General features: G+C 29.8%; 2 protein-coding genes across 2 annotated transcripts in view; both read left to right on the forward strand.

Moving 5' to 3' along the window:
• Nucleotides 1-496, forward strand: part of LOC105322094 (multiple epidermal growth factor-like domains protein 10) — a 40,113-nt gene extending 39,617 nt beyond the window's left edge. Inside the window, exon 12 of the mRNA XM_066085274.1 lies at nt 111-496. Coding sequence (XP_065941346.1) covers nt 111-496 — 386 coding nt within the window. The remainder of the gene's footprint in view (nt 1-110) is intronic.
• The window catches only part of LOC136275239 (uncharacterized), a 47,033-nt gene that overhangs the window by 16,386 nt on the left and 14,295 nt on the right, over nt 1-16,352 (forward strand). Inside the window, exons 7-12 of the mRNA XM_066083523.1 lie at nt 111-4,340; nt 5,476-5,544; nt 6,274-6,338; nt 6,615-6,782; nt 7,744-7,902; nt 8,030-8,077. Of these exons, the coding sequence (XP_065939595.1) occupies nt 6,278-6,338; nt 6,615-6,782; nt 7,744-7,902; nt 8,030-8,077 (436 nt within the window). The 5' untranslated portion in view covers nt 111-4,340; nt 5,476-5,544; nt 6,274-6,277. The remainder of the gene's footprint in view (nt 1-110; nt 4,341-5,475; nt 5,545-6,273; nt 6,339-6,614; nt 6,783-7,743; nt 7,903-8,029; nt 8,078-16,352) is intronic.

The following is a 16,352-nucleotide window of genomic DNA, read 5'->3' on the forward strand; positions in this document are numbered from 1 at the left end:
ACAAAATTTAAATTTAAATGAAAAATGTGCATCTATCTTGCATATTGCTTGAAAGAAATAATTGAATACCTAAAATTTTCATCGAGTTCTCAATGCAAATTTTTCTTCAGATAAACCAGAGTATGCAGCAACACATAGACTTGGACAAGATAACTTAGAAATGTACGACGCAAATATACACGATGTCAATGATTACGGATATGACGTCCATAATCGCGTTTTAAACTTCAATCAAAATGAAAACTATGCGTCAACCACTAATTTTGGAGAGGAATATGACCACCTTCAAAGAAATAGTCACAGAGAGGAGGGACTTGACGATGCATATTCTCATCAACATTTTCTGGAAAGCCACGATGATTACTCTAATGTCAGAACACAAATCGTAGAACCAAACAATGAATATGCAACAGCAAAAGATTCAGCATCTAAAGATGATATATACTGTAATACCAGAAATAATTCCTCGCTGAGAAATAGTTCTAGTGATATTTAAAACAACAATTATATGTAATGTGATGCATACTTAAAAGGGAAAAAAATGTTTGCCTACACATCATTGATCTTGCAACGAATGAGCAAATTTTGAACATTATCACCCCATATCATCACATAACATAATGCATGATCGGAAAAAATTAACTAAAATTGCACTTACGTTTTGAGAAAAAGTCCATTTTTTGTGAAATACAAGGTATGCCATGTGTCTAATGTGCTAAAAAACTTATAGGACATGTGGTGATAACGAGAATTGTTCAAAATCAAAAGTCCAAAGACAAAATACAAAATAGGTGCAGAGCAAACACGGACCACTGAAATAAATTAGAGTTAGAATCGGGTGCTATGGAGCAGTGAGCATCATTTGCTGACTGGTCACACCCGCCGTGTGCTCTTTGTCTATTATAAGAAAAACGGAAAAATCCGTCTTCTATGATATTTAAAAAATAAAAACAATCATGTTTTACAAAAAAAAAAAATTTTGCTCTCCTGGTAATATTCTTAAGATTTTTTTCCCCCAACAATGTTTTTCTCTGATTTGAAAATTGACCAGTGAGTCAATTTAATATTTGATAATTCATTATTTAGGTAAGCTGCAATTACTTTTCTATGTTGTTCTGAAGTAGCTAAGAGTTGCCTTTTTTCTATATCTAGTCTCCGTTACCATGGTAACGGTAGCCGTAAGTAACAACATTACGACATCTTGCGACTTATTACATCAATATGTATCATTGCAGGCAATATAGAGAAATCTGACACTATGTCTGCCTGAACCTATATGTACAACTCTGATTTTTACATAGAATTGATCTTAAGAAATTATGTCATATTTGTCTCAATATACATCTTTTCATTACGTGTGCACGAGGTATTTATTGTTTTGTGTTGTTTAAATGCTAGTTCTAATGGTACATGTATTTTCAAAAGCGTGTAGCCATTTACATTATGATGTATAGAAGCAACAAATGAACTATCATCTAAGACTTAAAACAAGTGCTGGAAATTGTGTCTGGATTTTATTTTATAATTGCGAAAAGCATTATGTCTATATCTTTTCGTTTTTGTTCAATAAATATTTTATACATTGAAATTTAAGAATCCTAAGACAAAATATCTTGAAGTAATTCATTCTCTTTGTCAAATATTTCTTAAATAATTGTCTCACATTTTCAGGAATATCATTTTTCATTATCAGCAATCAGCAAAAGCCAACAAAGTAATACACAAGCAGTACACAATTGCAGCATACAGATATCATTTCTAAACCTGCATATTCATATAATGTAATCAATTTTAATCAGCAGCAATTATATGTCGATTATATGTCAAAATGGAAGCAGTTCGATAAGTGTAAGAATATGTGTTGTACTCTTCCAGAATGTTAAGGTGCATTTCTCATTGCTTTAACATCCTTAAAAAAACCGCCAAGTGTACCTGGAAAGAAAGCTTGACCGAGCTAATTTAGAGGTTTGAAAATGTTTTTACTTTATGGGTGTTAATTCAAATTCCTCAAATGGGGAAGGGGATTCAATGAGACCAATGTGACACAGATAGTTAGTTTGTAAGTGTATTGTAATTGACTAATTCTACTCAAAACAACATCCATAGAATCGGCGGTTAAGACTAACGTAAGTTTGAACTATTACCATACTTCTATGCCTTGCCGTCAGACAAACATGATTTGATACACTGTTACTGCTCTGGATGTTATGTTGGCTTTTGATAAATATAAAACAAATATAAATATTTAAACATGATTTAAAATTAAATTGAATAGACATTGGAAACTACAATGTATATTGGATTTTTTTTCTTGGATAATAAATAAGCTAAACGAATGTGTGAACGATATTTGTGCGAATGCAGACGGTTTCCTGTTTGAGGTCTCACTAGTCTTAAGGAATTAATTTCACTATATGTTACTATATAGCTTTAATTAAGTTAATTGATTAACTATACTCTCAGCATATTATTAGTTAAAGAGAAATTATTGTTAAATGCTTCAAGAAAAATTTAAGATCAGGCAAATAACACCTATGCGGCTTCTCAGAGAGATAATTGATAGAAAACATATCTACCCCAAAATACACGTGAGTTTCATATATTGACTAACATACTCAACACTATAAAGGAAGTTGCATAATATGCATCTAAAAATAGTTCCATTGAATTCAGTGTGACAATTCCAATAAGTAATACATTTTCTAGCAAATTATGGCGGTACTTTTAAGTACTCTTTCTTTGATAAAATTGGTCAGGTCACGCTGATGAATACACTATTTAAGTCCTACCCTTACTAACTTGATCAGTTCGAGTTCTTGTTTGCATGTAACGACATATTTTATTCTCTTGTTTTAGCTTTATTCTCATGTGACATTGAATTTGTTCTAGCCATAATAAGCAATGCATGAAATGTCAGTTTAAAACATTATTGAACAAAATGTGTTTTAAGTATACTCTAAAACATATACTAGTATAAAAAAAATTGTTGAATAGAGTGGTTTCTTTTGTACTCTAAACCTATACTAATACTTCAATATGCTTTAAATCTAAGAAAACATTGTCTCGAAACAATACACGTTTATCCCGAAGTACTCAACATTGAAGACATGTCGACTAACTTTCCAAGTTTTACTGTAACTACACAATCTGTAAAAACCTGAAGTGTGTCTAAAGTACGCAACTGTTTGTCCAACAAATATATCTTCTTTAATGATACCAGTTGGGTTCCTACCTAGTGACGCAGATGACTGGCTACGTTAATGTGATGTTTTTATTTATATTGATTTAATATGGAATGTTACAACGCCGGCTAATTGCAGTACAACCAACTATTGCTAAGAAGGTAATTAAGAAGTCAACACCTTCAGCTCTAATAAACTTTATACCAGCCAGTATTGTTCAAGTTTAGCAAATGTTTGACTATATCTTTAAGAATGAAAATTTGCATTTCCATTCCATGGGACAATGCTATGTCCGTGGGTGGCTGTTCCTAATGTGAAAAGCTGTAGTTTGCATTGGTCTTGTTTCAGAATGGTTGCAAAATTAATATATTCATCTTTTGATTCTACTTTATTAAATGCACTGTACATGATAACCTAGAGCTGTGTAAAACTATTTACTATCGACTGACTTTAAATTGACATAACTCGCTCAATATGATTAACAAATGAGTCTTAAGCATCGTGTTAGCGAAAGCGTTTAACTGCCTAAGCTTGTCATGGTCGTAAAACAATTAATGTCATTACTGCCTGTCGAAATGGTGTGAATACTGCAGTGGCCACAGTTGTCCGAGATGACATTTCTTGTAATGACCAAATGGATACGGTTGACGAATGTGGGTATTCCTTTTAATGCTAATATGTTCTTAACAATAAGACTGATTTTTATTAACCGAAAACGCCAAGTATGCTTAAAAATTCTGGAATGACACAAGACACAGAAAAATGTCGAAATTGTCTTCGATGTTAACTGTATTGGTATAAAAATATGGAAGTTTTTCATAATATCACAAGATATAAAGTAAGACAAAGTAAACAACTTGCAAAATATGCGTGCGGGACCTGATTGAAAATTAAAAAAAAACACATCTGAGCTTTATTTAATTAATACTAGTTCAAGAGGACAAAAACTCATTGCGCAGAATAAGATTCACGCAGCTAAGATCTATACGCAAATACCTTATCCTGAAAGTGCAGTAGGGGTCAGAATAACTCACGACATAATCCAGTGCACTTAAATGATAGCAACATATGCAAGGTTACAGTGACACTGGGGCAAGGATAATTGTTTGAATGAGATTAGTAAGCTTACTGATCACACGTCTACCAAGGCTATATAAGGTACATGTAACATGTATTAATGTCATTGCAAAAATAAAGATAACTTGATAATTGTGTAAATGCAAACATTTCATTCGTTTGGTGCAGTCTGAGAACTGATTTGATCTCGATTGTTTCTGGTATTAACACGGGCTTGTCTATGAGTGTGATTATATGTTCTTGTCTTTTAAGTTGTTGCAATATGATGATATTGCGTCATTACACGAGTGTTTGTTTCTATCTACACAGAAAAAAAATGTTCACATGAGTTTAACACAAATAAAAAGTGTTTATTTTCACATTTGTTGAGCATCTGTTTTACATATTTAAAGAAAATTAAAGTCGATTTAAGCTCAAATATGAAAAAAATGTTTTTTTCATCCTTAATGTATAGAATGATCAATATAGATGTTTTAAATACTTTGTCAAAATTGTAAGTTATATACCGATTTACAACCGAGTAACAGAGGTTGGTATTCCTATTTTTGTATACAATGCTTGAGAGTCTTTTTTTTTCACATATGTTGTGTATTGGTATAAGTTTTAATGTAATGTTGCCTTTTGATGTTTAAAAATCAACACACTAAAAGATTTTTTATGGCATAAGAATAAAAGATTTGTAAATCCCTTAATTTACATCGTTTGTAAAAAAAATATAAGACTCAAGCTTTGTTTACATAACAACGATCTTTTTCTCTGTATCTTGTTTGTAACTTGACTTCACATATTTAAGTCATTGGTAGAACATTTGAAATACAAAAGCAAAGTATTTTATGTATCAAAAATTAAAGTTTTCATCTCAAATCGTATCTAGGTTCCTTAAAAAGCGTATGCAAATGAGCACATTTGTTAATATCTGAAAAACAATTTTGTTTTATGCACGTATTATATAAACAAAAAATTGTAAAATCATTCAAACATTTTAAACATGTGCACATTTGCCTGTTTTTTTTTAGTGTTGCATACTTTTTTTTAGGCTTCTTTTGGTGATACTGAAGTTTTTTTGTACTCATATTAAGAAAATAACACGCATGTACTGCTATGTCATTTTATTCCGCAATTCACATGACTTGTGTCGTTATGTTGGTCCAGTTTTTCATGACATATAACAGTTTTCGTATAAATTCAAATTGAAATCTAAAAATAGTTCTTCAAGAACCGACTGCTCCCACCAGCCTTATCTCAAGACAGCGTTGCTCTGTCCTTGAAACAATCTTCGTTGCAAGTAAGTCGATACACAGTTAATGTTGAAAAAATTGTTCAAAGTAGTGTATTTTTTAATATCAGCTTGAAAAGATTTGGTAGAGTAACATGTATGCCAACTTGTAATGTCATGTCTCATTGAATTTATATACTTGTCTTATTTAGGAGTTTTCCTTTAAAACTAATCATACATATGAGAAACGACGTTGTTAGATATAAGAGTTTTGTGTTACTATCCATGTCAAAGGATGCGTCTATATTTTTGCATGTGCATCAAGTAATCTAAGTCCATTAAAGGGATAAAAAGATAAAATATACTGTAATTGTTTTCTTTCTTTTCTCATATACATAACACAATAAAATCCGTAATCGATTTATCCTAATGACAATTTAGAAATGAAAATAACTTAAAATGTTTTTTAATATATATAGATAATATAAAGAGTCATACTTGAATTTTTATGAAAATTATGCATGAGATTTGCCCCAAAAATGATTACAAAATATGGAAGGGGGCTATGTTAATAAATTAAGAAAATTATTGACATCTGTTAGTGAATTATGAGTCTGCAAAATGCATGCAAATAATCAAAACTTTCTTTTTGCCAAAAGTATTTAAAAAATTCAACAAAAATGGTTATAATTTGTATAAAAGAATTATATACATTAGCTTGGTTTTGAGTCAAAATATTTATGAATACAAAAAGTTTGAAATTATACAATTCAATAATTCTTTATTTCTGCTTAACAGACCAATGGATAACATGGCAAGTGGCATACCTTATATTGGAATATTTGTCTGCTTAGCATTACAAGGTAAAAACATTACATAAATGTGAGCACATGAAAATGAACAAGTGTTATATGAGAAACCACCGAACACAAAAAATACATATTATATATATTACATTATATATTACATATAATACATAATAAAATGATATTGAAACTGACTTTAATAAATGCTTTGATAGAATACTTAAAAGTAGTGAATCAGAATATAGCTGCATCAAAAGGTAATTAAAACTAATTCGTAATATATCAGTTTTTCGTTGCATTTAACATTGTATTGTTGTTTTGTTTAATTTTTAGTGGTTGACTGCTGTAATATCTTTCCATTTGACGATTCCCGGTGTTATGTAGAGCTCGTGAACAGTCAGTATATAGTCCGCAGTCTCCCTGAAGGCACTCACGTGGACATCATTAACTGTATCCTGGTCAGTGGAGAACTTCACAATCCCCATCACGTACACAGAACTGGTAAAGTTACAGTTGTCCTTATTATAAACCTTTCATTACTTCGTCACTATTCAAATTAACCCAATATCGTTTATCTTTTCCAAAATCAGCAAGACTGACTTTATAAACAAAACTTTTAATTAATCTCAAAATTCAATTTTGTCATTTTGAGGGAAGCTTCATTTTATTTCTGATAATATAATTGCACTTAATTTCTTATGCAGTCTTGATCTAATTAGAACTGGTTATTGTTCTGTTACAAAATATAAGAATGAAGTATTTTTTGTCTTTTAATATTCTCTAGTTTTAAAGATTCAGAGTATTATTTGTAAAATGTAGAGGCAAATCAATATCAGTGGAGTTTTATTGTAAGAAGTACCTATATGCCTAGCAGGAATGGTTTAATTTTTATTGCAAATTAAAAAATTCAACGTTTAATAGGTTTACGAGGTTCAATACCATCTGAACAAGCTCATTAGGCAAATTAGATATTTAGATATTAGGTATTTAGAGTGACAAGTTATTATCTTATTGTTAGAAGAATGAAATATATATAATCAAATATTGATTACAAAATTTGACTCAATTGCACATTTCGACTGCATTTTCTGACCTTATGGTAAATATTTACATGACAAAGTAGCACACGTGTTGAAACATTTGCAGCCATCTGAGATAAGTCTTGATCAAACTTATGAGTTTCAATTTGGTTTTATGCAAAAGTGAACTGAAGTTTATATATTGTTCTTTTGATTCTATATCTTCCCCAGTTATACCCCCCCTGAATTAAATTGTTTGAGAGTAGGTTGCTTAGTATGTTTAATGAAATTAAGTTTGGGTTAAAATATTGAAGTTTAATGAGACAAAACTTATTTTTTGGTCAATATACTAAGAAGAATATGTGTAAGCTGACGATCGATATTTTCTTAACATATTCAAATAGATCACAAATGTTTCTTAATTCAAAATTTATCCATTTCAGAATGTAGTAAAGCATTAAACGGACACACGGTTTACGTTTCCTCTGATGGAATCAATCAAGCCAGAAGCGTAGAATTGAAAAGAGACACTAACTCAAGCACAAACAATTCGCATAGTTCTCATCATTACACGTGTTACCATGGCCATTCTTATTATCGAGGTAGTATATATCGCCTATTAACAATTAGATTCTACCTAAAAATCTGTAATAAAACTGTAGCACTAGTTTTTGAATAATTAACGGATACAGAGTCGTTTAATAATTTAGCTAATTTGAAACATTTCAGACGTGTTTAGAGAAGCAGAACATTCAAAATGTCACAGAACATATTCAGGTAAATCTATTGATCAAAAGTTCATAAAATCTGTTAATTAAAGGTCAATAAATTAAAACAACAACTGTCATTAAATTATCTTTATTAATGCCTTTTTTCTCTTAATAACATGCAGAGACATTCCATAACATTCGTATTTTTAATTGTTTATTTTTATAATTTTTCTGCTTTTTTCCTTTTTCAACTTTTATTGGCTCAAATTTAATTATATAATCTGATCAGTTTTTTTGGTGGTTGATTGTGTTTTACAACTAAAAAAGTATAGCTTTGTGCCATACAGTGCACTTTTATTTCATTGATATTCGTTGAATACCAATTTTCGTGGATTTAACAATGAAGATCAATTTATAATACCTAATTGTGATACTATTCTAGTGTACGAATAAGCATTTTCTTGAAACTGATTCACGCAAATTGATACCGACAAATAAGGAAAAAAATCCAGTTATATGTTGAGAATGTACAATAGCGGTAACCTCCAAAAACTGTTATACTGAACATCAGGGAGTGTATAATGAGAAAGGCGGTGATATGGTAGTAAAAATAAATCAAAAACACAAACGATGATAAAGTTTTTTTTTTCTGAAAAATGGTGAAATATAATATACAGCTGATGGGCCAAAATGTTCTACAGTGTATAAAGTTTTTTAAATTGAGTCCTATGAAATAATGAAAGTATTTGAATTATGACTTGATTGAGTAAGAAATCCTTATTAGAACAAAATAGCGTTTGTTATATTCAAATGTTCTAATGTATGTTAACTCTGCTTGACGGAGGGGGGGGGGGGGGTCATAGGAATATGTCTGTCTGGGTAATCGTGTTCGGTTCATATCTTTCTCAAGGAGAAACATCGGAAGATCTTATTTCACGCTTTGATAATTTTAGGGCATGTCATGTTTTGACTCAAAGTATGTTATAAGTTGAAGTACCAGGAAGGGAAAGTGCAAACTCCGTGTCCGGTAAAAAAAAAATTGACTCTGGTTAAGAATTGAACCGGGGATATGTTTCAACGTTGAATATTGACCCGGGGTGCTTTTTAAACGTTGATAATTGAGACCAATAGTCGTTGAATTTATACTCAGGGTCTTTTTCCAAAAGCTTAATTTTTTCTCACTTTCGGGAAGGAGTCTTCTCGTTATCAAACATACTTCTTATCATAATAAATTCATGAAATTTTGACACAGTTAAACGGATCATATTACCAAATGATTCTATAAGAGTAATAAAATTTGACCTTTTTGTCTTCGCATAAAGATCAAGTCACTACCTTTTTCCCCAACGTAAAGGATGATAAAACTAAGTGTAGCTCTTTGTAGTTCTTTAGACATTTGTTTAAGATTTGAAGATTCTATTCTTCAATGAAATGATAGAATATCAGAATGTCTATCAGCTAATACTTCTAAATTGGAATAAATACTTAAACTTAAATTGATATTTCTTAGCCCGCATTTCCTCTAATTTTCTTAATTTTTGAAGATTTTTTGATTATTTTTGATTATTTTTTTTATGCTTTCAATAATAAAATATTTCTGATTTTTATGAATTATGAAGACTTTATATAAAGATATAAATTGACAGAAAAGCTAATATATTGACCATTTAATAAAAGAGAAAAAATGATTTTAGTGATTTTTTCACAAAAATCAACATATAGAATGGGCGCTTTAAAAAGCGTATGAAATTGTAATTTGATAGGCAAATCATATTTTAAAAACATTTTCTGAAACCCAAGTATCCTATCATTAGTTCACATTAGTAAAAAAAAATCCAACATTTATGTTATTGTTTTTTAAAATGCTAAAACATACTCATTAATCTGCAGCAATTCTGAATTGCGCAACATGTGATATTTTCCTACGCTAATATTACGCCAAAAATATAGTCCTTGTTAGATTCTAAACATTGATTACTTTTTATATGCCAAGTTGTATGATATTTAAAAAAAGAAAGATAGATATACTATTTTAATTTTCTTTCATCTTGATTAAATGAACAATTAATCAAATATACGTTTGACAAAAAAAAAAACCCCAAAAAAACCCAGAAAAGACTCCTTCCTTAAGTGAACTTTACCAGTTGAAAATGTCCTTGTTGAATATTGACTGTCTTTAAACTGGATGGAATTTGCTCTACGCGATTTAAAATTTTAGATGAACTTAAAATTTTAGACAACTTTTTTGTGGCATTTTAAGGGCATTTTGGACATGTTAAAGCACTTAAAAACACAATTTCATTTAAGAAATTTAACACTCTAAAAATTTTAGGGAGAGGCTGCTACTAATACTTTTCCATTTGCAATATTATCATCTAAAAAATTAAAGCTTGAATTTTTATAAGTAAATAATTTAGAACAATTGTAATTAACCACTTTAGGAACAAAAAAAAGTGATGAAATTGATGGCAAGTTTGTGCGAGAAAACTTAAATTGAATTAATATTACGTTACCTTCACCCTGTTCAAATCAAGAAGAAAGGGGTGGAAAGATATCCCCTTAACGGACATTATTTGTATAGTTGAACCAGTTTCTTAGGCACTCATTGATAGATACACATGATTTGTGTCAGAATAAAAATGGATATTGCCTTATACAATTGTACATATATTCATCTATGCAATTCAGTTGACGTGCTTTGCTGTGAGATTGAGCCTGTTTGAAAATACAACAGGAATTAAGTCTAGAGTATGGGAATGATTTCATAGTTTTTGATGACTTTATGATACATCTGGTCGAACTCAGTTGCCTTTCCTTCTTTTGAATGTAATACAGCATGAACAACTATCTCCCTAAAGATAATATTTTTAAGTTATATATTAGGTGTATATGAGAGCATCGCCATAATATCGTTAAGATATTGTGTATGTTGTAGACATTCATTATATAATTCTATGTCAAAGTTTGTGTCACTTTGTGTATAACGTTTTGAAAAGTCTACCTTACAAGTTTTGAAAACATCCGATCTAGTATCAAAAATTCCTCCATCGGCAGTAAAACTTTCCACTGGAATATTTTCAAGATCTTTTCTATATTTACACCCAAAAAGTTAAGCGCCTATAAAAAAAATTCTTGACTGAGGGAGAATCAACTTTTTTAAAATTTGGTTTTTAGCTATTAGAAACAGTGGATCCGCGTCCTGCATAGTTTTCCACAAAGTTGGTAGTTGATCTTTCAAATATGGTTTATTTGTACATAGTCTCTTACAAGTTGTCTCTGGACCCTTCTATACTTGGTGATTTTCTCTCCATCTCTCTGAAAACAATATCACAATATAAAAAAAGAATATGTATAAATCTAAATCAAATCTCGAAATTGAAGATACCACATAGTCTAGCTCATCAGTTTCATATTTAGATATTTTACTGGAAAATGACCTTAAAGGTTACATAACAACAAAACTTTATGACAGACGTGATGATTTCAATTTTCCTATTGTCAACTTTCCTTGTTTATGTAAAGATATACCTTAATCACCTGTGTGTGATGTTTTGTATCTGATTTTACTCGATACACAAGTGCGTGCTCTTTGTATGATTAATTTGTAAAACGAGGCAAACTACTGACAAACAAGTTGATAAAACAAAAAAATCAAAAGCATGGATTGAAGTCGTCATTGTGTAAGTAATACGATCGATACAACGACCTTTTCAGCAAATAAATCTTTCGCTATCTCGGATGCTGACTGACGTTTTTCATACTTATTGTTGGCCATTATTATTCACCGAATTGTCAACGGATTTTTCTGTTTTCCTGATAACAACAAAATTCACACTGCGGGTATGACCGCTCAGCTTAGAATCCCCACTTTTTCATGGCACCAAAAACTACTCAAGTTTCTGTGGAGGTTCGTGTTTGCTCTGCTCCAGTTTTGTAATTTTTTCTCGGGATTTTTTATTTTGAATTATGTTCGTTATCATCACGTTCCACGTTTACCAAAGGTAGGCGGAAAGAAAACATGCGGATAAAATATGATAATAAAGGTATAGATGAATTGTCTTTTCAAACGTAAATATAAATAATAAACCGCAATGTGAAAAAATACTTGATCAAAACTACCAAAAAGGCTTCACAGGATTTGATTGCATGACCAACCAACTTCATAACCACATGTATATATATATATATATATATATATATATATATATATATATATATATATATATATATATATATATATATATATATATATATGTAGATAAATAAAGCCTTGGTACAGCAAAAAATACTTAAATAAATAAAACAGAATGCGACAGTCCAAATTAAATAAATTGTTTACTGTTAGCGCTTTCAGCCATGTCGGCTCTTCAGACAGTTATACAAAATTAAAAACGTTGTTTGTAACGTTGTCAATGACGTCGTGTTTTTAAAGTTCATTATGACGTCACAATGTAAAAGAAGACTATTTTATTAAAATATTTAACCCGAAACTTAATCGAAAATAGATTTATCATATATATAATTTCTATATGTATTGTATTATATGTCTATGCTTTGCTTAACGGCGTTGATAAAGTTCACGCCATCGCTACCTTGATGTACATTGTGACGTCATAATGAAAAAATATTTTATTGATTTGAAGATTCTATTCTTCAATGAAATGATAGAATATCAGAATGTCTATCAGCTAATACTTCTAAATTGGAATAAATACTTAAACTTAAATTGATATTTCTTAGCCCGCATTTCCTCTAATTTTCTTAATGTTTGAAGATTTTTTGATTATTTTTGATTATTTTTTTTATGCTTTCAATAATAAAATATTTCTGATTTTTATGAATTATGAAGACTTTATATAAAGATATAAATTGACAGAAAAGCTAATATATTGACCATTTAATAAAAGAGAAAAAATGATTTTAGTGATTTTTTCACAAAAATCAACATATAGAATGGGCGCTTTAAAAAGCGTATGAAATTGTAATTTGATAGGCAAATCATATTTTAAAAACATTTTCTGAAACCCAAGTATCCTATCATTAGTTCACATTAGTAAAAAAAAATCCAACATTTATGTTATTGTTTTTTAAAATGCTAAAACATACTCATTAATCTGCAGCAATTCTGAATTGCGCAACATGTGATATTTTCCTACGCTAATATTACGCCAAAAATATAGTCCTTGTTAGATTCTAAACATTGATTACTTTTTATATGCCAAGTTGTATGATATTTAAAAAAAGAAAGATAGATATATTATTTTAATTTTCTTTCATCTTGATTAAATGAACAATTAATCAAATATACGTTTGACAAAAAAAAAACCCCCAAAAAAACCCAGAAAAGACTCCTTCCTTAAGTGAACTTTACCAGTTGAAAATGTCCTTGTTGAATATTGACTGTCTTTAAACTGGATGGAATTTGCTCTACGCGATTTAAATTTTAGATGAACTTAAAATTTTAGACAACTTTTTTGTGGCATTTTAAGGGCATTTTGGACATGTTAAAGCACTTAAAAACACAATTTCATTTAAGAAATTTAACACTCTAAAAATTTTAGGGAGAGGCTGCTACTAATACTTTTCCATTTGCAATATTATCATCTAAAAAATTAAAGCTTGAATTTTTATAAGTAAATAATTTAGAACAATTGTAATTAACCACTTTAGGAACAAAAAAAAGTGATGAAATTGATGGCAAGTTTGTGCGAGAAAACTTAAATTGAATTAATATTACGTTACCTTCACCCTGTTCAAATCAAGAAGAAAGGGGTGGAAAGATATCCCCTTAACGGACATTATTTGTATAGTTGAACCAGTTTCTTAGGCACTCATTGATAGATACACATGATTTGTGTCAGAATAAAAATGGATATTGCCTTATACAATTGTACATATATTCATCTATGCAATTCAGTTGACGTGCTTTGCTGTGAGATTGAGCCTGTTTGAAAATACAACAGGAATTAAGTCTAGAGTATGGGAATGATTTCATAGTTTTTGATGACTTTATGATACATCTGGTCGAACTCAGTTGCCTTTCCTTCTTTTGAATGTAATACAGCATGAACAACTATCTCCCTAAAGATAATATTTTTAAGTTATATATTAGGTGTATATGAGAGCATCGCCATAATATCGTTAAGATATTGTGTATGTTGTAGACATTCATTATATAATTCTATGTCAAAGTTTGTGTCACTTTGTGTATAACGTTTTGAAAAGTCTACCTTACAAGTTTTGAAAACATCCGATCTAGTATCAAAAATTCCTCCATCGGCAGTAAAACTTTCCACTGGAATATTTTCAAGATCTTTTCTATATTTACACCCAAAAAGTTAAGCGCCTATAAAAAAAATTCTTGACTGAGGGAGAATCAACTTTTTTAAAATTTGGTTTTTAGCTATTAGAAACAGTGGATCCGCGTCCTGCATAGTTTTCCACAAAGTTGGTAGTTGATCTTTCAAATATGGTTTATTTGTACATAGTCTCTTACAAGTTGTCTCTGGACCCTTCTATACTTGGTGATTTTCTCTCCATCTCTCTGAAAACAATATCACAATATACAAAAAGAATATGTATACATCTAAATCAAATCTCGAAATTGAAGATACCACATAGTCTAGCTCATCAGTTTCATATTTAGATATTTTACTGGAAAATGACCTTAAAGGTTACATAACAACAAAACTTTATGACAGACGTGATGATTTCAATTTTCCTATTGTCAACTTTCCTTGTTTATGTAAAGATATACCTTAATCACCTGTGTGTGATGTTTTGTATCTGATTTTACTCGATACACAAGTGCGTGCTCTTTGTATGATTAATTTGTAAAACGAGGCAAACTACTGACAAACAAGTTGATAAAACAAAAAAATCAAAAGCATGGATTGAAGTCGTCATTGTGTAAGTAATACGATCGATACAACGACCTTTTCAGCAAATAAATCTTTCGCTATCTCGGATGCTGACTGACGTTTTTCATACTTATTGTTGGCCATTATTATTCACCGAATTGTCAACGGATTTTTCTGTTTTCCTGATAACAACAAAATTCACACTGCGGGTATGACCGCTCAGCTTAGAATCCCCACTTTTTCATGGCACCAAAAACTACTCAAGTTTCTGTGGAGGTTCGTGTTTGCTCTGCTCCAGTTTTGTAATTTTTTCTCGGGATTTTTTATTTTGAATTATGTTCGTTATCATCACGTTCCACGTTTACCAAAGGTAGGCGGAAAGAAAACATGCGGATAAAATATGATAATAAAGGTATAGATGAATTGTCTTTTCAAACGTAAATATAAATAATAAACCGCAATGTGAAAAAATACTTGATCAAAACTACCAAAAAGGCTTCACAGGATTTGATTGCATGACCAACCAACTTCATAACCACATGTATATATATATATATATATATATATATATATATATATATATATATATATATATATATATATATATATATATATATATATATATATATATGTAGATAAATAAAGCCTTGGTACAGCAAAAAATACTTAAATAAATAAAACAGAATGCGACAGTCCAAATTAAATAAATTGTTTACTGTTAGCGCTTTCAGCCATGTCGGCTCTTCAGACAGTTATACAAAATTAAAAACGTTGTTTGTAACGTTGTCAATGACGTCGTGTTTTTAAAGTTCATTATGACGTCACAATGTAAAAGAAGACTATTTTATTAAAATATTTAACCCGAAACTTAATCGAAAATAGATTTATCATATATATAATTTCTATATGTATTGTATTATATGTCTATGCATTGCTTAACGGCGTTGATAAAGTTCACGCCATCGCTACCTTGATGTACATTGTGACGTCATAATGAACTTTAAAAACACGACGTCATTGACAACGTTACAAACAACGTTTTTAATTTTGTATAACTGTCTGAAGAGCCGACATGGCTGAAAGCGCTAACAGTAAACAATTTATTTAATTTGGACTGTCGCATTCTGTTTTATATATATATATATATATATATATATATATATATATATATATATATATATATATATATATATATATATAAGAAGCACTAGCAAATTCGGTGTTTAAACATTATCTAGTTTTTATATATTTGTAGATGTTTTTCTTCTGTCTTATGTAGTTTTTATTTTGTTGTCCTGAAGAAGGGACGGGTTGTCCCGAAAATTTGACAATATATTATTTTATTGTTCGTGTCGTTGGTTATTTTTAGTGCTTTTATATATATATATATATATATATATATATATATATATATATATATATATATATATATATATATATATATATATATATATATACTAACTGCCGCAAAATCTATGTTCT

Source organism: Magallana gigas, chromosome 5, assembly GCF_963853765.1.
Source record: "Magallana gigas chromosome 5, xbMagGiga1.1, whole genome shotgun sequence".
In the NCBI taxonomy this organism is placed as follows: Eukaryota; Metazoa; Mollusca; class Bivalvia; order Ostreida; family Ostreidae; genus Magallana; species Magallana gigas.